We start from the raw sequence: 19,711 nt of genomic DNA on the forward strand, positions 1-19,711 counted from the left end.
CTAACCTGGGATCAGTGTCCTTTATCAGAGTTTAGGCTAGTTAGCAAGATTATATTTTGCTCTTGATGATGAGCAGAATCTTGTTCATTGAGGCTGGCACAAAACTACTTTAAAAAAATATGCAAATTCATTTGTTAAATAATCTGTTGACAGCTCTGTCTTGGGTTGTGACACAAGACCAGAACATTCCCTCTGTGAAATAACATATTGTTGCCTCCTTGCAGGGCTTCCACCTCTGGGCAAGTGTGGATTCAAAGCCCTCTGAAACAGCAGACACTGAACAACACAGAAGCAAGCACGGAGCTACCTGTGTCCAGCCGCAGACTGCACATTTATGGAAACATGGAATGGTTTGGGTTGGAAGGCACCTTAAAGATCATCTAGTCCAACCACCCCTCCCATGGGCAGGGACACCCTCCACTAGACCACGTTGCTCAAATCTCCATCCAGCCTGGCCTCGAACACTTCCAGGGATGGGGCACCCGCAACTTCTCTGGCCAACCTGTGCCAGTGCCTCACCACCCTCAGAGTGAAGAATTTCTTCCTTATATCTAATCTAAATCTCTTTCAGTTTAAAGTCCCTTGTCCTATCCCTACATGCCCCTGTAAAAAGTCCCTCTCCGGCTTTCTTGTAGGCCCCCTTCAGGTACTGGAAGGCCACAATAAGGTCTCCCTGTAGCCTTCTCTTCTCCAGGCTGAACAACCCCAACTCTCTCAGCATGTCTTCATAGGAGAGGTTCTCTAGCCCTCGGATCATCTTCATGGCCCTCCTCTGGATTCACTCCACCAGGTCTATGTCCTCCTTCTGTTGGGGACCCCAGAGCTGAACACAGCACTGCAGGTGGGGTCTCACCAGAGCAGAGCTGGGTCATGTTGAGCTTCTCATCAACCAGCACCCCCAAGTCCTTTTCCTCAGGGCTGGTCTCAATCCATTCTCTGTTTAGTCTGTATTTGTGCTTGGGATTGCTGTGATCCATGTGCAGGACCTTGTACTTGGCCTTGTTGAACTTCTTGAGGTTCACATGGGCCCACCTCTCCAGCCTGTCAAGGTCCTTCTGGATGGCATTGCGCATGTCAACTGCACCAGACAGCTTGGTTTCATCTGCAAACTAGCTAAGGGTACAGTCAATCCCACTCTCCATGTTGCTGACAAAGTTGTTAAACAGTGCCAGTCCCAATCCCGACCCCTGAGGAATGCCTCTCGTCACTGGTCTCCACTTGGACATCAAGCTGTTGACCGCAAGTCTTTGAGTGTGACCATCCGGCCACTTCCTTATCTAATGTGTGCTCCATCCGTCAAATCCATGTCTCTCCAATTTAGAGACAAGGATGTCGTGCGGGACACTGTGAAATGCTTTGCACAAGGTAGAGGGTGTCAGTTGCTCTTCCCTTGTCCATCAATGCTGTAACCCTGTCATAGGAGGCCACCAGATTTGTCAGGCACAATTTGTCCTTAGTGAAGCCATGCTGGCTGTCACCAATCACCTTATTTTCCATGTGCCTTAGCAGAGTTTCCAGGAGGATCTGCTCCATGATCTTGCCAGGCACAGAGGTGAGACTGACTGGCCTGTAGTTCCCTGGGTCTTCCTTTTTTCCCTTTTGAAAACAGGGGTTATGATTCCCCTTTTCCAGTCAGTGGGAACTTCACTGGACTGCCATGAGTTCTCAGATCTGATGGATAGCGGCTTAGCAACTCCATCTGCCAGTTCCCTCAGGACCCGTAGATGCATCTCATCAGGTCCCATGGACTTGTGTACCTTCAGGCTCCTTAGATGGTCTTGAACCTGATCTTCTCCTACAGTGCGTGTTCTTCATTCTCCCAGTGCCTGCCTTTGCCTTCTGTGGCGTGATCACTTGCGGCTTGAGCACTTGCCGGTGAAGACTTGAGGCAAAAAAGTCAATGAGGACCTCAGTCTTGTCCGTAGCCTGGGTAACCAGTCTTCCGTTTCCTTCTGGAGAGGGCGTGCATTTTCCCTAGTCTTCCTTTTGTCACCGATGTACATACAGAAGGTGTTCTTGATGCCGCTGGCCAGGTTTAGTTTTAAGGCTTTAGCTTTCCTAACCTATCTCTGGCTGCTCAGACAATTTCTCTGTATTCCTCCCAGGCTACTGTCCTTGCTTCTACCCTTTGTAGCCTTCCTTTTTGTGTTTGAGTTTGTCCAGGAGCTCCTTGTTCACTCATGCAGGCCTCTTGGCGTTTCTGCCTGACTTCCTTTTTGTTGGGATGCATCACTCCTGAGCGTGGAGGAGGTGATCGTTGAATATTAATCGGCTTTCTTGGGCCCCTCTTCCCTCCAGGGGTTTATCCCATGGTACTCTACCAGGCATATCCCTGAAGAGGCCGAAGTTGTCTAGCCTTGCACAGTCCTCTTGCGATAAAGCACCAAGCAGGTCACCTGTGTCACCTTGGGTATCAGCTTCAGGATCAGAGGATTTACCAGCAGACCTGGATGCTGTGTTTGCTTTGGCTTTACTTTGTAGCTCTGCCTGCCTCCAGGAGTGTGCTGAAGCCTGATGTGTAGATGAGGTGAACTCATTCTTTACCCTTACTATTAAGCCATGCTGTCGTGCAATGTGGGATTCAAGGTTTTTACATCTGGTCCAAGTCATGAAGCAGAGTAGAGGTGCTGCTTTGCCTGACCTGTCAAAGAGGGCAGAGATCTGTCAATGAAGAGCCTCTATCTGTGGTTTCCATCTCTGCCATAATCCTTGTTTCAGCCAGCTCCTGATGCAAATCTAGCAGGACAGATCTTTTCTTTCTTTTGTGATTTTAAGCTGGGCTTGACCTTCCTACCCAAGACCATTACATTTATCCTGGACCAGACCACAAGTGTATCTAGCCCCATATTTTTACAGTGGCCGAGAACAGGCCCTAGGGAAGAGAGTAGAAACAGGGAAAACATGCGGTAAGTAGCTCCTGCATGCTCTCCCAGCCTCTGGCCCCTTGTAGCACTGGCACTTACAGAGCAGGATGTGGCTTCTGTGGATTTACTAACCCTCAAAAGACATCTATGGTGTTACTTTATCTGATTGCCCCAAACCCATGGAAACTTCTGGCATCCACAGTGTCCTGTGGTGGAGTCTGACAGCTTATCTGCGTGTCACGAGGAGCAGCATCTCTCCTTGTTTGTCGTGACTGCAGAGACGGTGAACATTTGACCATATCCCTCTTCTCCAAACTATCCATAATTTTACAGATCTGTAATATTCCTCCTGAGTTATTTAATTTTCCAGGTTAAATAGTTCTCGTTTGTCAGTGTTTTTCTCTGCAGAAATCATACTTTTGAGCATCTTTGTGGCATATCTTTTCTAGCTGGCAGCAGAATAGGGCCAGAATTACAAACAGCTTAGGAGATGTAGACCTTCAGAGTTAGCCTTTGCCTCTATACCCTGAGCTCAGAGTGTCTTCAGCTGCTTTTAGTAATGCGGTGGAGGAATGCGTTGATGTCGGGTGGCAGCGAGGGCAGGTCTTGCATTGCTAGCGTCACGTGGGGGCACTAGCTTCTCCACAAAGGTGTGAGTTCAAAGTTGAAGTGCAGATCCAGGAAGCTGTCTGTAGGTAAACCCAGTTCCGCTGAAGTGCTTGTGTAGGTGGGACCTAGTAAGAGCTCTGTCACTGCTTTCCTGAAGAAATGGTCCCGGCAGCTGTGGGCAGTCGGCAGTCTCACTGATTGAGAAATGGTGCCTTCCTCTGCCTCTGCCTTCCTTGCTCCTGTGCTGCTCACTTTCACCCTTGCTCATACCTTGTACTCTTCTGTGCTGGGACGTACATTTTTCTGTCCACTATTTTTTACCTTAATGAGATTAGTTTTAGCCCAGATGAGTCCTGCATGAATGTGTGGGACAGGAGTGTGCGACTGTGTATAGGAGGGGGGAATATGCAGCTGGGAGTGAGAAGGCACCAGATCCAACTCAGCCAGCAGGCACCGCTCCCGCAGCTGCAGTGTTAGGACAGTTTGGGAATCCCTGAGCAAGCTGCAATAGACCCAGTGCTTGTTTAAATGGCTGAAGCAGAGCAAAGCGTAGGAATCTGAATTGCAGCACAAGCAAGAAAGCTTGTGTTTTCATCAGAGCACGGACCTCAGGAAAGACAACTTGTAAACCTTGTGAAAAATGGGCAGCAGAAGAAAGAGGACCTGGGGGAATCCTTGAACAAATACTATCAAAGAGTACCTCCTTGGCTAGATGAAATCAAAAAACCTGGAAAGTGCCATCTTGCTTCTTGAGTGTTATCGTGTGGTCTGAGGGCCAGAGAGCCATTGCTGTGGCCACAGATTTGTCAAATGCTGCATTATTTTGGTGGGATGTCCAAAACAATGTTGAAAATAGGCCATGGGACTAGCTGGGCAGCGGTGCATCAAAAGACCAGTCAGGGCTGCTGGGGAAGCCCAGTAGCAGTGGGTTGGGGTTCAGTGTGATGCCCTACAGCCTCTTTTGGGTGAATGGAAAACGCTACTGTGGATTTTGGAGTTGCTTCCTGGCAGAAGCAGCCAGCCTGAGACCCTGCACTTTGGGATGATTAGCAGAGCTGCTGCCTTCTTCTGAAACACAACTCAAACTGTGAGGACAGCAGCCCTGCTGGTCCCAGAGAAAAAAACTGGGGACACGCGTTAGAAAGCTAGGAGCCTGCACTGTCACGCTGAACACCGGGGATAGCTGGGACTGCGTGGGTGGAGATGAGAGGTGCATCCCATTGTTCTCTGATTGTACTGTTGAACAGCACGCTGGGAGCTGTTAGGTGGTGGTTTTCTGCTTAGTGTCCCCACATGGCTTTGCCCTGCAGACACGTTGCTGCCTTGGCCTCCAGACACTGGTGCTGGTGTGAAGTGTATCTTCCTTTTTCCAAAACTCTGCTCTGTCCCAGCTTTTGCGATCTGCTGGGAGTTTGCTGAATTGCATTTCTGTGCCACTCACACCCAGGCTGGTTGCCTGCCTGTCCTTTCATTTCTGTCCAAGGCAGAAAAGATGGTTCAGTAGCTGCAGTAGTTCAGGGCAGTCAGTAGCTATGGCAACTCCCTAAGCTGTTCTTGTGGCTATAAGAGAGCTAAAAAGCTTTCATTTTAGCACTTAGGAACTAGTTTCAGTGCTACTGGGTCCATAAGTTCGTTTTTTTGGGGAGAGCTTTTGGAGCAATCCCCATTTTCTGCAGGGTTTATAGGGATCCATGTGGAAACATCTGACTGGCAGAGCCAGGCTGTTGTCCAGGAAAGCTCACAGCAACAAAGGAGCGTTCCTGCGAAGGAGCTGGCTCAGGTGTCCTTCCGCCACTCTGTTCAGAGAGTGTCATATACCCTGTATCAGACGGGGTGCAGAGAAACATATAATGCTCCAGTTTTCATGCCAACAGGGATATATCAGTGCCCGTGTGGCTCTTGGGTATAATGCTAGGAAGAATGTGAAGGTTAAAGCTGTCTATGCCTAATGAGCAAATGATTCAGAGATGGCTATGAGTACTTAAAGCTGATCTTATCGTGTATCCTACCAGGAATGCCTTTCCCAGCTCTGTAGATGTTGCTGGATGATATATTGTGCAGTTTTATGCTTTTGGGCACGTAGCCCATTTGTAGTGTGGCACTTGTCAGATGTGCAGTGTTAGTCCTGTCTGACCTGGATAGGTGTTTGGGATGGGACAAGAGCTGAAGATGATAAGAGCTCTACTGGATAAGAGCAAAGGTTCTCCCATCTCCAGCAATGTCTAGAAATGGACTTCCAGGAAGGAGGATAGGGACAGGGGAGGCGTGCAACGATGCAGGCCAGAGGATTCTCCCAACCTCCAAGTTCTGGCTCAGAGACTTGCTGAGCTAGGGGTGGGTCCCAGTCCCTGTGTGTATGACCTTGAGGGATTTTTTTCCATGAATTTGTCTAGTTGCTGCTTTATGAACCCCCGAAGAACTTCTAGCTTCCACAGCGTCCTGCAGCAAGGAGTTCCCCAGTGTAAAACCACGTAGAGGGAGAAGCAGAGCGCTGAAGAGCGTGAGCCTAACCAGAGATGAGTGTAAGGCAACAGGACGGGAAGAGGGATTGAAAACAGCAGCAGGAATTGGAGCCATTATTACATCCCAGCCTTCAGCACAAGCATGACAGAAGGGGGTGGAGGGAATAGAGCCATGCCTGAAGGGTAAGGTTTGTGGTGGCCAGATGAAGAGGTCAGAAGAGCAAGTGTAGGAGGCAAGCTTGTTAAAAGTGATGATATGGAAGATAGGTCTGAGAAGGGCTTTTACTGTATGTTCAATATCTGGGGAAAATGGAAGTTTGAGAAGCAGAGAGAGATAGACTGATGTGATGGGGGAGAGAAGAAAAGGAACAGAGGAGAGGACACCGTAGATCAGACCAAGGTGCCCATCCTCTCGGCATCCTAGCTGCACGTGGCCAACAGCAGATGTTGGGGAGGAGCATGAGAATAGCTAATATACAGTATGATTTCCCCCCGCCCACTTCCAGGGACTTCCTAAGTCATAGGACTTTGTGTTCTTTACATTGAATAATCTTAGAAATTTTCTTCCACTAATTTTTCTAATAATTTTCTGGATCTCTATAAACTTTTGGCATGTATAATATCCTGAAAGTGGTGATTTCCATGGTTTTGCTGTTGCTCTGAACCTCCCTGTAGTCATTCCAGCTGATGCCCATCAGTTTGTGTTTTATGGACGGCAGCAAACTTCAACTTCCTCTGCTCCTCTCCTGATTTTTGTGGCTCTGCATTAGTACCTCCTCCCCACATCGGGTCTCTCTGCTTCAGGCTGGAGGGGCTGATCCTGGGCAGTCTCCTTACGTGCAGCCTTTCTGAGATGGACAAGCCAGAAGCACGCAGCACTCCAGACTGAGCAGCAGTTTTCACTCTTGGTTTACAGACCTCCTCTAATACTCTGTTTGGTTTTTGTACTGCTATTAACATTGAACCAGTGTCTTCATAAGTACTGCAGTATCCCTGAGGAGTCCAAGGCCCCTGTCCTCAAAAGGGGTAGTGCTGCAGAATTACAGAGAAAAACCAATGACAACTGGGTACAAAGTAGACAACAGTAACAGACAAAATGCTGGCCTTGTGGCAGGACAGTTGGGAAACTTCAGTTAGTTTGAGGCTCTCCTAAAGTTTGGATCCTGTGGCTTTCAGCCAGCCCGTGGGTAGTCCAGCTCCAGGCAGCACCTTGCTGCTAGCACGTGTTACAGGGGTGGGGAGAAGTGATGGTGACAGCCATGGTCCCTGGAGCCCTTGCAATGTCTTGACAGAGGTGGGAGGAAGAGGCAGAGGGGTGAAGGAGATGGAAGACCTCCATATAAATATTATAAAGGCACCATTGAGCTGGGGCTGCTTTTCCCATGCCATCTGCAGGAGGCTGCCAAGTTTGTGACTCGCTTGAGAGATGTCCGCATAGTGCTTGTGAAATCAAATGTGACGGTAAAATCTGTTTCTGAGCACAGTACAAGTAGTAGCATGGGACACTGAGTCAGAGAAGAAAAACATCTTCCTCAGCTTTTACGCCAGTGCAGAATGGGACCTTTTTCCTGTGACAGTGTGAAGAAGGTAGGAGGGTAATTCTTGAGGTCTATGATGTGATGTAGTCCCTAGCTGTCCCACCAACTCTTCTGCTTGCCTACAATACATAAAAACATGTTGCTGAATTCAAATATAAGGCAAATGTAGAGCTTGTCAAAATAGGTAACTTGTCTGCTGCATGTACAAGGCATTCTTTGATACCTGACAGATAGGAGCAGCATGCTGAGGGGCTTTGAAAGTATCGATCCATTTCTGACCAAGAGCTCCAGGGTACAGGTAACATCCCCTTGCCATGGGGTTCCCAGGGCAAGGATGCCACCAGCCTCAGGGCTGTTTGGTGCTTGTGCAGGGTAACACCATCGGGTGTTGCTGGAAGGAAGACGCTGCACAGTCACCAAACGCTCGGACCTGCTCTCAGTGAGCCTTTACTTGTGAGTCTTTCCAGTGCAAGGCAAGCAGTGATTTTGAAGGGGAGCCAGAGGAGAGCGGAGGCAGCTTTGTAGAGAAAGCAAAATCTCTGCTGTGCACAGTAAAGCATCAGTGACTGTGTCTGCTCAAACCCCAGTGCTGCTGTCGTGAACTGGGGGTGGCTTTACGCTCTGCTTTTTTCACACTGGCCCTGCCAGCTCCATGTAGAGAAATTCCTTTTTTACTGCCAGGAGCAGAGCAGCGCTGAGGAGTTTGGTGGGTGATCGGAGTGTTGGCATAGGGTCGGTGCGACTCAGTGACATGCCAGATCATCTCCAGCATCTGCAGACCCTGCTGCAGTCTCCCACGCTTGCTGTAGATGCTATTTGGTGTCTTTGTTTTAGTATCCTTGAATATTGTGGTTGCTGTGGTTATTTTTGGCTGCCGTCTCATTATTTCAGGTCTGTAGTCTAGCATTGTATTAGTCAATATTCAAACCACTTCCAGCTTGTTGAGCTTGTTCTGACTTTGAGAATTTCCTCTCTCACTAGATGCAGACATTTCTGAGACAGTTCATCCCCCAAAATACAGACATCCCTAAAAGTCACTTGGCATTTTGCCTCCATGTTCGGTGGGGCCAGGGTGGCCCTTTCCCCACCCTACGCAAGTGAAGGCAGCATCTGCATCTCTTCAGCTGCCCCAGGTGATTGTTAGGTGGCATGCAGGGCTGATGACACATAGTGGACTCCGGCTCTTATTTAGTCTGAATGTCTTGTTTTATACCCTTTTTCTTCTGGAGTATTTTTCTCCTGTTCCCACGACTGGGTATCATTGTGTGGGGTCAAGAACCAGGTGCTAGGAGGAGCTCATAAAAGGCAAAATCAAATTAAGAACTTCCCTTCCTTCGCTCTTTCATTGACTGAAGGCTCTGCCGACAGTATCCTCGTCTGCTGCAATCTGTGACACCCATGTCCTTTTTCTATATAAATGGCAGGGAAGTTTTGCTTTACAAATGAAGAATAACATGCTGGACTCCTCCCAGCCCATTCCACCCAGGGGCAGGGAAGAAAAATCCTGCTGATGCTCTCACCACATTGAGCTGTGATACAAGCATGAATCGTCAGTAGCATTACTGCATTTGAGCATGACATGTTCATGCTCCCTTGCGTACGTAAGCAACACCAGAAACCTTTAAATTAAAACTGTAGGTGTATATGCACACGGGGCAGAATCCAACAAACACACCTAACCTCTACTTCAGGTGGATGAGTGTGCATTAGAACCGGACCATGGTCGAATTGACTGCCCCCTGATCTGCCTGGCCTTCTGGGACTGCTAAAAGGAACCCCCTTGCTACCCCAGGTTTTGCTGATGTACGTCTCCAGAGCTGTCCTTACGCCTGAAGTGACTGTCAGCCTCCTAATGCAATTTGAATACGGAGTATGGAGGCGTGCGTTGCCTAAGGCTCCCTTTCCCCAGGTGTGGGCAAACACTCCCGGCATTGTGCTCAGTGCAAAAATGCAGTTCCCACGGGTATTCTGAGCAATAATTTAGCAGAAAACAGAACAGGGAGGACCTAATCTCACCCCAGCATTTGGGGAGGTGGAGGCAGTAGTACCAGGTGTTTGCCCCATCCATGAGAGCATGGACAATAGCCCCACTCTGCTCCTCCCCTGAAACTAGACCATGTGTCAGCTGAGGAATGCAAACCTCTCCGCCTATGTGGATTTGACAGTGTGGAGGACCCCAAGAGCTCCAACTACAATGGGGCAAATTTCTATTCTCTGATTAAAGCTGTGTTTGAATCTCTTGATTTTCTATTACCTGTGATGAGGGCTGTTCTCCAAGGTCTACTGGAAGCCCCTACAGCTTCAAGAGCAAAAGAAGAAATTAATAACAAGTGGCTGTAGGCCAAGGCATTAATAACTCCCATTCATCTTTAGGAATGGGTACGGCTGAAACCTAACATATATGATGTAATATTATCCTTTTGATGGCAGGTGCTGTGGAAGACCAGCAGTGCCGTCACTGGGGGCCCAGGCTTCCCCACCACAGCGAAGGATGCTGCATTATCAGTATAAAAGCACAAGCAAAAAGATAAAACCCCAAAGATTAAGTGCAAAATGTGCTCATAAGAGATAGCAGAGTCTTCTAGCACTCGACAGTCATGCATGGCAGCTGGCAGCATTTTTATCTTGGTGTAGCAGAGAGCACAGTAGGAGTGGGTGCCAACAGTTATTCCCACATGGGCACTGGGGACATCCTGAAACCCAGAGCAGTGGGTGCTTGTGGGACTCTTGCCAGCAGCCAAATCAGAGCAAGGAACATGACATGTGGTGTAAGATGCTTCTGTGCATCTGGAGAAGAACAGCATCAGGGTCCTAAGGACTTCTGGCAGAGATTATCTGTGTAGGTCTTAAGTAGTAGTCACTTAATTGCTGTTCCTGAAAGAAAATATTATTATCTCCCACTTCATAGATTGTTTCAGCTAGCACAAATGTTTCTAGCTGGAGGTTTTTTGCCTCCATGCACAGCTGTGAACTGACTGTGTTTTGTGCAGACAAGATAGCGTAGTCCCAGTGGAAGGTTATATCCAATGATGGTCCTAAAGAAATGTCTCCATAAAACTGTAGGTAATGATGACCAAAACTGAGTATGCAGAAAAAATTGAATTTAAGAACGTGAAGGGTAACTGAGTGTTATGAAAGTACTTTAGTAAATGTCCTGAATACTGAATTCTCACAGATGTTTAACAAGATGCCATGGCCAAAACCGCAGAGTCAGAAGAGCTCTGGAAGATAATTGTACTAACAGGGGAGGATGCAACTGATAATGATAAATACAAAAAAAAGTTAGAGATATACACACTTGTTGAGGAATACCAGAAAACCCAATGACAAATACATGGGGAAAAGTAGAGTCAGACTGAGTCAGTTAAACAGTGAATCCCGGTAAATTCACTGCAGTGTTTGTTAACAAGTTAATACTGTGAATTGGTTAAATTTTGCGTCACATTTCTTTTGTGAAATTGGGGTTTGACTTAATGTGCTATAATAAAGAACCTTTTAGATCGGACAAAATCTTTTCTCGTTGTAGGTATTTACTAGCCACACATTTTGCCTTGATATTTGCTTTGAATAACAAATAGTTTGTGGTTCTCCAGGCTTCCTATGTGTCTCATCAGAAAGGCATTTTTTCAAGAACTCAAATCCAAACAGATGTTATTGTAGCTCTTTGCTTAATGCAGGATTCCCCTTGTTGTTCAGGTGAAGTCAGTGATTTCTTAGAGTTTATCAGGGTAAAAAAGCACTCATGACTACTTGCCAAAAACTTTCCTCAGCTTCCTCAGCTTTTCCCAATCTTTCAGCTTCTGTTTTTGATGCATGGCGCCTGGAGAGAGGGGGGCGTCATTCCCAGGGCAGAGGACTGCCATCCAGATATCTGTGCCTGAGCCCAGATCTAGCTTCCCTTTGTCATCAGTGGGCAGAATACGATCCCTCAAAGGGTGATCCCTCTCCTCCTGTGGAAAGTCCTGCCTCCCTGGGAAGGTCAGATGAAGACACTTGAGTGTCTTTTCTAGAAGACTCAAGAGCAATGTGTAGGTGTGTCTCTTGCTCTGTGTCACTCCTTAAGCAAGGTGAGATGCGTCAGACTTGGCTGTGTAAACACACAGTCCAGTACTGCATACACTGTAATGTCATTTCTACTGTCATACTTCTACTCAGTATCTCCTGCTGATTCAGCCAAAAAGGTCTGCCTCTGAGCTGCAGCAGTACATTAGCTGCTTCTGTAGATAAGGTTTCTGTTGTGACCATTTAAGCCTTTTCAGTGTTTCCAGGATACAGTCCTTCAGAGTCTGTTCTCACTTGATCAGTGACTCAGATGGCTCTGCTTAACTGAACTGTCCTTATTATACCTGAATGGATTGAGACCAGCCCTGAGGAGAAGGACTTGGGGGTGCTGGTTGATGAGAAGCTCAACATGACCCAGCAATGTACCTCCATGGAGGGAGGTCCCACAGCCTCTCTGGGACGCTGTGCTAGTGTTTGACCACCCTCATGCTGGGGAGGGGGGTTAGTCCTAATGTCTGCTTAGAATTTTTCTTCTTGCAGCTTCTATCTTTTGCTTCTTTCACTGTGTGCCTCAGACGAGAGCCTGACTAGCTTCTCTGTTTCCTCCCATTTGGTAGCTACAGGCAGCAAAAGGACTTTGCCTTCTCTTCTTCAGGCTGAGTAAACCCAGTTCTTTCAGGGTCTCCTTGTATGCCCAGTGCTCCAGCCCATGGCCATCTTGGTGGCCTCTGCTGGACTCAGCCCAGTACATCTGTGTCTCTCTTGTACCAGACAGTCCCAGACAAAACACTGCACTCTAGATGTGGCCTCACAAGAGCCAAACAGAGGGGAAGGATCACCTTCCTCAACCTGCTGCCTGCACACTTCTGACATAGCCCAGCCTGAGGTTGGCCTTCTTAGCCAGAAGGATACTCTGCTGTTCAACTTCTCATCCTCCAGGATTCTCCAGATCCTTTTCTGTGAAGTTGCTTTCTAGCCATCATCCTTAGCCTATCCTGGTGCCACAGGAGAAGGACCTAGGCTTGTTTTTGCTGAGGCTGCTGTCCACCCCTTTCTCCAGCCTGTCAAGGTCCCTCTGAGTAGCAGCCCTGCCCTCCAGTGTATCAGCCATGCTTCCCCCCACCTCCCAGTCTAGCATCATCCTTGAACTGGCTGAGAGTGTGCTCCATCCCGTGTCATTTCTGTCATTAATAAAGATATTAAACATCATCAGCACCTGAGGGACACCACTAGTAATTCATTCATGCAATTAATTGCTGAGTTCCATTTTCTGCTTCATTTGAAGATTTGAGTGTTTCCTCCTAAATCAGGTTTTCCTCTGGGCCTCTGAGCAACCTCTGACATCCACAGAGTGAGATCAGTGACTCAGTCCCAATATCCCTCTCCTGCTCTTTATCACCCATGGGCTGTGACAGTGTAGCTGGAGGGTCTAAATCCTGACTCATGGCCCGCACTGAGCTCTTCACCCAGTATTATCCTGTGCAGACACAAAGGTATGTTATTCAGCCATGGTCCAGACACTGTAGGAAACAGCTTTAGGAGCGTGGTTTGGTGGAGCACCAAGATGGGTGGTTCACCAGCAATACTGGGTCCTTTCCTAGGAGTCTGTGCCCACAGCCCCCTTCCTTCCTGGTGAAGACTGCATTAGACCATGCCAGGTCACCTCCTAGGGCGATTGTTTCTTCTGCTGCAGAAGCCCATTGTCTTCAGGGCAAGGCCACCTCTGTGCACCCAGTTGCTCACTGAGCTTGAGCCTCTACTGGCCTCCATGGTGTGGCTTCCCCAGGGGGCTGAATGTGTGTGTATGTGTGTGGGGTGTCCTGCTCCAATCCCGGCAGCAGCTGAAGCTGCAGGAATATTTGGGATGTAGAGGAAGAGGGAGGAAAGGGAAGAGTGGCCCCTCTGCCCACCCACCTGTGGAGGTAGCATTCCATTTCCCACACCTTCCCATGAAGGGGGCATTGGGACTGGTCCCCCTACAGAGCTTGTTGGGCCACCACGGTCTCTCTGTGGTGAGGAGCCTGTCGCTTGGGAGCCAGAGCCGCCCACCCTGGCTGGCACGATGCTCACGGGCCACATAGAGCCCTCACCCCTGGGCTCTGCAGAAACAACCTGCGGGAGCTGCAGCCTGAAAAGCAGTGCTGCACACCAGCCCTGCTGCCTGCCTGTGCCATGCTCTGCCTGGTGCCAGTTTAACTATTAACTTCCTGCTCTGAGGCCTACTGGCGACAGGGCTTTGTTTCCAGAGCCCGGCCAGGTTGCTTGCTTTGGCCCTTCCTGCAACGCTCCGGTGATGTTTCCTGACGGGATCCTGCCTGGGCTCTGAACAGCCTTTCCTGTCAGCAGACAGCCGTGCAGCACAGCCGTGTCCCGCCTGGCCTTTACGGTCTGTGGGCAGAGCAAGGGAGAGTGGCCCCGGAGCAGGATGTGGTCGTGGCGGTGGGGGAGGGCAGCGGCGTGGGGCCAAGGCCAGGCATACCCCTGCGCACGGGGTGAGGTTCTTCTCCAGGTGCCTGAGACCACACAGATCAGCTGGTGATGCCCCAGAGCGAGGGAGGTGCCTCAGGAGAGGGGTCGCAGGGTGCGGGGTGTGCAGCACGAGCGCCCGCTGTGCGTGCGGGTGCCTCAGCAGTGCGGGCCCCCCTGCCTCGCAGGGAAGGAATCGCCTTCAGGCACAGGCTTTGCGTCGTGGTGCTGCAGCCTCCCTTACTGGCACTGTCTCCTCCCCATATCCTGCTCCTCGCTGCTTGGTGTTGTGAAATAGGAAACTCCTGAGTGTGTCCTCTGCAGGGAGCTCCGCAAAAATGGAGGCCAAGTCCTGCTTTAAGGCAGACAGCCTGAGCAAGGGCGTGGGTCAGAGCTGCAGTCACCCCCTTCCCTCAGGTTTGTGGTAGCCCTCGCACATGTTGGGGACATGCTTTAGGCCCAGGAGAGGATGATGCCAATGCTGAGCACCAAAGAGGGACTCCAGATTCCCCCAGCAGGCATTCTGGCCCACTCAGGTCCCTCTCACTGCCATGCACAGATAGGATATTTAAAAAACGCCCTGCCTCTGAGCGGAGCTGGGAAGAGATCTACATTTAGTGTGTCAGAGCATGCCTGTGTGTTACAATCACTGCTCATTGTCAGTGGCAGCAAGGAGAGGCATTGGCGTTCGCAACTGCTTATCTCCTGGGTGGGCAAGTGGGTGGCAGCCGAGGGCAATGACAGCTTTTGAAACACCACTGGCACCGTGTCCTTAGCATGTGACTACAGCCCAGGTGAAGATTTCTGCCCGAGCAGCCTGGGCTGCAGGAGAAATACTAGCAGCGGTGCACAGTGCTGACTGGCAGCAGCTCTCACACCCTCTGTCTGCAGGCTGGATGTGTGGGGGCTTGCCCCCTCCTCAGGGGCCACCAAATGGCTGGGGGCTGCATTTTCTAGTTTTCAGGTCTTTTATATGATTCCTGAATATCCATCTCTAAGGCATCTTCAGGAGACTGGTGCAGTGCTGAAGAGAAGTGTCTGCTGTGTGGGCATGTTGTGTACAGGGACCCGAGTCCTGCATGTGCCTGAACCTCTGCAGCCCAAGAGCTTGCACATGGGCAACTTGTACTGACTGAACACGGGGGGTGGGGGTCTGCTGGTTCTGCACGCGCTGTCTGTGCAGACCCGCAGAGGAGGGCACTTCCTTCCCCCAGCTACTGGGAACAGGCTATTTTTGGAAACCCTGTATAATCAAAATAAATGGACTGTGGCTTTTCTCTGCAGTTTCATTTCTCCTAATTTAGCACTCAGAAATGTGTTTAATTAAAAAGTTACTTATATAAATAATTATAGTCTAACTTATACAGGGAGAATATTTATATTCTGCGCTCTCACATTAATTTTAAGCATTTTTTTGTTTCAGGGTGAGATTGCCTCTGTTCAAAGAAGCGGTGACATACCAGGAATACACAAGGTGTTAAAGACCACACCGTTCACCCAGACTAAGCAAAGCTTTCACCTAGAAGGAACAAAAAATAAACATGGCAGAATTTACAGGTTACAAGGAAACCTCAAATCGGCACCTACGATTCAAATTGCAGAGTCTCAGTCGTCGCCTTGATGAACTGGAGGAAGCAACCAAAAACCTGCAGAAAGCAGAGGATGAGCTGCTCGACCTCCAGGACAAAGTTATCCAGGCAGAAGGCAGCAACTCCAGCATGCTGGCTGACATAGAAGCCCTGCGGAAAAGAGTGCTGAAGATCGAAGGCAAGGATGAAGAAATTAGGAAGGCTGAAGAGCTTTGCCGGTTAATGAAAGAAAAACTTGAAGAGGAAGAGAGCCTCACCCGAGCACTGAAATCAGAAATTGAACACCTTCAGAGGAGAATGGTGGAGCTGGAGAAGCTGGAGGAGGCCTTCGGCAGGAGCAAGAACGACTGTACACAGCTGTGTCTTAGCCTCAATGAAGAAAAGAACTTGACCAAAAAGATATCTACAGAATTAGAAATACTTAGAGTGAAAGTGAAAGAACTGGAAGTTTCTGAGGACAGGCTGGATAAAACTGAGCAGAGCTTAACGGGTGAATTAGAAAAACTGAAATCCTTAGCACTGAGCTTTATCACTGAAAGAAAACATTTTAATGAAAGAGAAAAGCAGAACGAAAAAATAATCCAGGAGCTAACACAGAAACTAGAGCAAAACAATAAACTAAACAGGGCAGATCAAACTAGAAATGCATCCAACTTGCTAGAAAGATCATCAAATAATCTCCTGGACAGAAATGATTTGAGAATTGAAGATGACTTGAGTTCTGCGTTGCCCTCTAAGGAGACCAGGAGGAAGGGAAGTGTGGATTACCTGAAACATGTGGAAAATGAAACCAGGAATAAATCAGAAAACCAAAAGAATAAAAATCAGGAAGACAATAAGGTGAAAGATCTTACCCAAGAAATTGAGAAACTTAAAACCCAGATCAAACGTTTTGAATCTTTAGAAGAAGAACTTAAAAAAATGAGAGCCAAAAACAATGACCTGCAAGACAGTTACTTGAGTGAACAGAATAAAAACAAACTCTTAACGGGTCAACTAGAAGAAATAAAAATGCAAATAAAGAAACAGAAAGATCTGGAGAATGGAGAGGTTGAAAATGAAGATACAAGCTTTTCTAGCACAGGAAAACATGACAGACCTAAATACAGAGGTATCGCAGCTGATTTGACAGCTGCCAAGCACAAGCCAAGGGAACTCTCACCACAGCAGCGCCGGGAAAGAGTAAGGAACAGAGACTTCTCTGTCAGTAACGACAGCCACGGTGGGAAACAGGTGCCCAGTCCAAGCTTAATGAACAGAAAAGCAGGAAAAGCATCTGGTGCATCTGCCCTTTCAGACACTGCTGTGACAGATACAAAAAGACTGGAAGAGAAACCTTTAGTTTCCACTTTTATTTCTGGTCAGAAGGAAGGCTGTGTCACACAGAATGAGGGGAAGAGATCAAAAGAGCAGCCCTCTGTCCTCAGCCGATACCCTCCTGCTGCCCAGGAGCAGAAATCTTGGAAAGCACCTTCCAAAACTGTTGGTGACACAGGCCTGAGATCCAAGGCTGAAAAGCCGTCTCAGGTGCTCCGTGGCAACTGCCAAAGCGGTGCTGACACACGGGATGAAAAGTCAAGCAAAGGAGAATCAGTGGCTTCTTTGTCTGAGAAGCTGAAAACGAGTCAGGCAGAAGTCAGTGACTGCTCAGGGGACACGCTGCTCACCAGGGATAATCACACCTCTTCCAACGGCACAGCTTCCATGTACAAGTATCACCTCTCCTCCTATGTGTCGGCATTGGACTCCACTGGCTCTAAAGCAGAAGCAGTGAACACTTCTGCTGCATCACACAGACAGCCCTCAGAGGGGAGGGCTAAAAGAGCAATAATCTCCCAAGAAAAAGAATTCCCAGACACATCACTCGAAAATGTGAAGCCTTCAACACTAAAAAAGCGTTCCCATTGCTCCAGGAGTCAGGAAGACATTCTGCAGATTCTGGCAGGTCTTGATAAGGAAGACATGGAGCAGTCTTCAACTTCAGCAATGGATCAGGTAAACGCTGGCTCAAAAATGGACTCCAAAACCATCCAGAGTAACCAGGAAAAAGTTAATTCAGATGAAGAATCAGGAAGAAGCAAAAAAACAACCACTCAATCAGACTTTGAGACAAGAAAGAAGGTCAGTTCCAAGCAGTTCTCTAATTCCAGGGGAATTTTTAGAGCATCACTATTTGAAAATGACAAAAACACTGTAAACGATGAAGACTCCACCAAGTGTACAAAATTGTCAGATGCCAGCACCGGAGGATTTAAATCCAGAAGGTCGTTCAGCCCGAGAGAAGCTCTGAGATCAAAAGCTGTCATTAAACCTGCAATTGTTGAAAAGGATATGAAGGCAGTCATGGGAGGGACTGTTTCTGAGGCAGAGTCAGAAAAACAAAAGTCTGTTTTTAAAATGGTAACAAATAAAATGACAAGCAGCATCACAATCTTCCCTTCTGAGCCAACAGCTCCAAGGACCAGTGCAGATACAACAGCAAAGGAAAGGCATGTTACCACCAGTAACATCAGAGTTGCTCCAAATGAGTCTTCACCAATAACAAACAATCTCCCCACACCCTTCGAGATATCAATTAATAAAAGTGCTCTGAAATTGTCTGAGACAGACAGAACTGGAGAGGCAGCACCTAGAAGTAAAGCAGAAACAATGGTCTCCAGAAGCAGCATTGTGATAAAGACTTCTGAACTCACGGAGAGGAACAGTGAGCCACCTTCGGAGACAATCAGCTGGAAGAGCCATGGCTCTTCAGAGGCAGCTTCAGCCGAAACAAAACACGTCACTGTGAGAAGTTCCTGGAGAACAAGACAAGGCTTACATTCCCTGGAGGACTCTCAAACCAAAGTGGAGAAGAGTGCAGCTTCCAGTACTGCAAATGTGTGCAGGTCCTCAGTGGACCTCTCTGAAATGGAGGGGAACAGTGGAAGAGCAAACTCCCTGGAGCAAACCTCAGCGAGGACCAGTGCCATGGCTAATTCCTGGAGTGCCCCTGAACTGGGGTCCCAAAGGACCAAAAGTAACTTAAGTGCGTCTGAACTGCTAACACGCAGAAGCCATGCAAGTGATCCTACAGTGGCTTCTGCTTGGCACCGGCCCACGCTACCTGTAAGTATCCTGTGTTAAACACTCTTGTCTCTCAGTGGATGAGGTTTTCCAGGTTGGCTGTTAGTTGTCTTACACCTTATTTCCTGAAGTGCTGCCCTCTCCCAGCTCCTGCTGTCTTCAGTGGAGCATCTCGTACGTGAAGTACCCGATTTAGACTTCTTGAAAATAGGTCCATCTGCTTGGGTCTTGTAATGCCATATGAATAACCGTATAGTAGCATTTGGTCTTGCCAAGACCAGCGAAGACGTAGACACAGCTTATGTAGGATGTGGTATGCTTCTGAGAGTGGCTTTGTGTGGCACTGTCAACCTGGAGCAGTGATGAAAAAATGATGGAAATGAGAAGATTTTAATAGGGTTGTGCCTCAGGCAGAGCTGTAGCTCTAACGGCAGCCCTAGAGATGTAGCTCCTTTTGGTAAGAGCTGCGCAGTTTCCCCATGTGAAACCAGACTCTGGTCTGGAAATGCTTCCCGGGCATCTGCTAAACAGATGAGTGGTGGCCAGTTACACAGGGCTGCTCCCTTCTTGGTCTGTGTCAATACACCTCCTGAAAAGGAGCGAGAGCCACGGGGATGGGAGCTCTTTTCCTGTTCCTTGGCTGGTACCAGTGAGGGGAGTCCCTCAAAGCAGGGCTGACACAAGCACACAGTGGGCCTGGTGAGCTATACTTGCCACCGGAGCTGCAGGCTCCAGCATATTTCAGGCAAGCTCACTGGCACCAAATGCCCCTCCAGTCTGTTCCACCACATGCTGGTTCCTGCTGCAGCTCCTGCTTCTGCTCCTAGAGCTGCTCCAGCAGCTGCTGCCACAGCCAGTCTCCAGGAGGAGCCCAGCTGAGTAATCTGCAGGGCTGGTAGCAGCGGGGACAGATTCATAACCAAATGACTCTGGCATGACAAGGATGAGTGGTGAAGATGTGAAAGGAGTTCTACATTTGCAGAACTTCTCTTCCACTTCTCTGGCAATGAGAAGCACAGTAGAATTTGCATCATTGCTTTGCTTTGCAGAGCATCTATTGCCTGATGGTACGAAGTGCAGGTTGGCCTTCCAGCTACATTTGGACACTCAGAGTACAT

At 48.5% G+C, this 19,711-nt stretch overlaps 1 protein-coding gene across 1 annotated transcript in view; it reads left to right on the forward strand.

Moving 5' to 3' along the window:
* LUZP1 (leucine zipper protein 1) overlaps window positions 1–19,711 on the forward strand; it is a 44,867-nt gene that overhangs the window by 14,817 nt on the left and 10,339 nt on the right. Inside the window, exon 2 of the mRNA XM_064471120.1 lies at window positions 15,365–18,635. Coding sequence (XP_064327190.1) covers window positions 15,483–18,635 — 3,153 coding nt within the window. The 5' untranslated portion in view covers window positions 15,365–15,482. The remainder of the gene's footprint in view (window positions 1–15,364; window positions 18,636–19,711) is intronic.

This window comes from Phalacrocorax carbo, chromosome 22, assembly GCF_963921805.1.
Source record: "Phalacrocorax carbo chromosome 22, bPhaCar2.1, whole genome shotgun sequence".
NCBI classification, from domain to species: domain Eukaryota; kingdom Metazoa; phylum Chordata; class Aves; order Suliformes; family Phalacrocoracidae; genus Phalacrocorax; species Phalacrocorax carbo.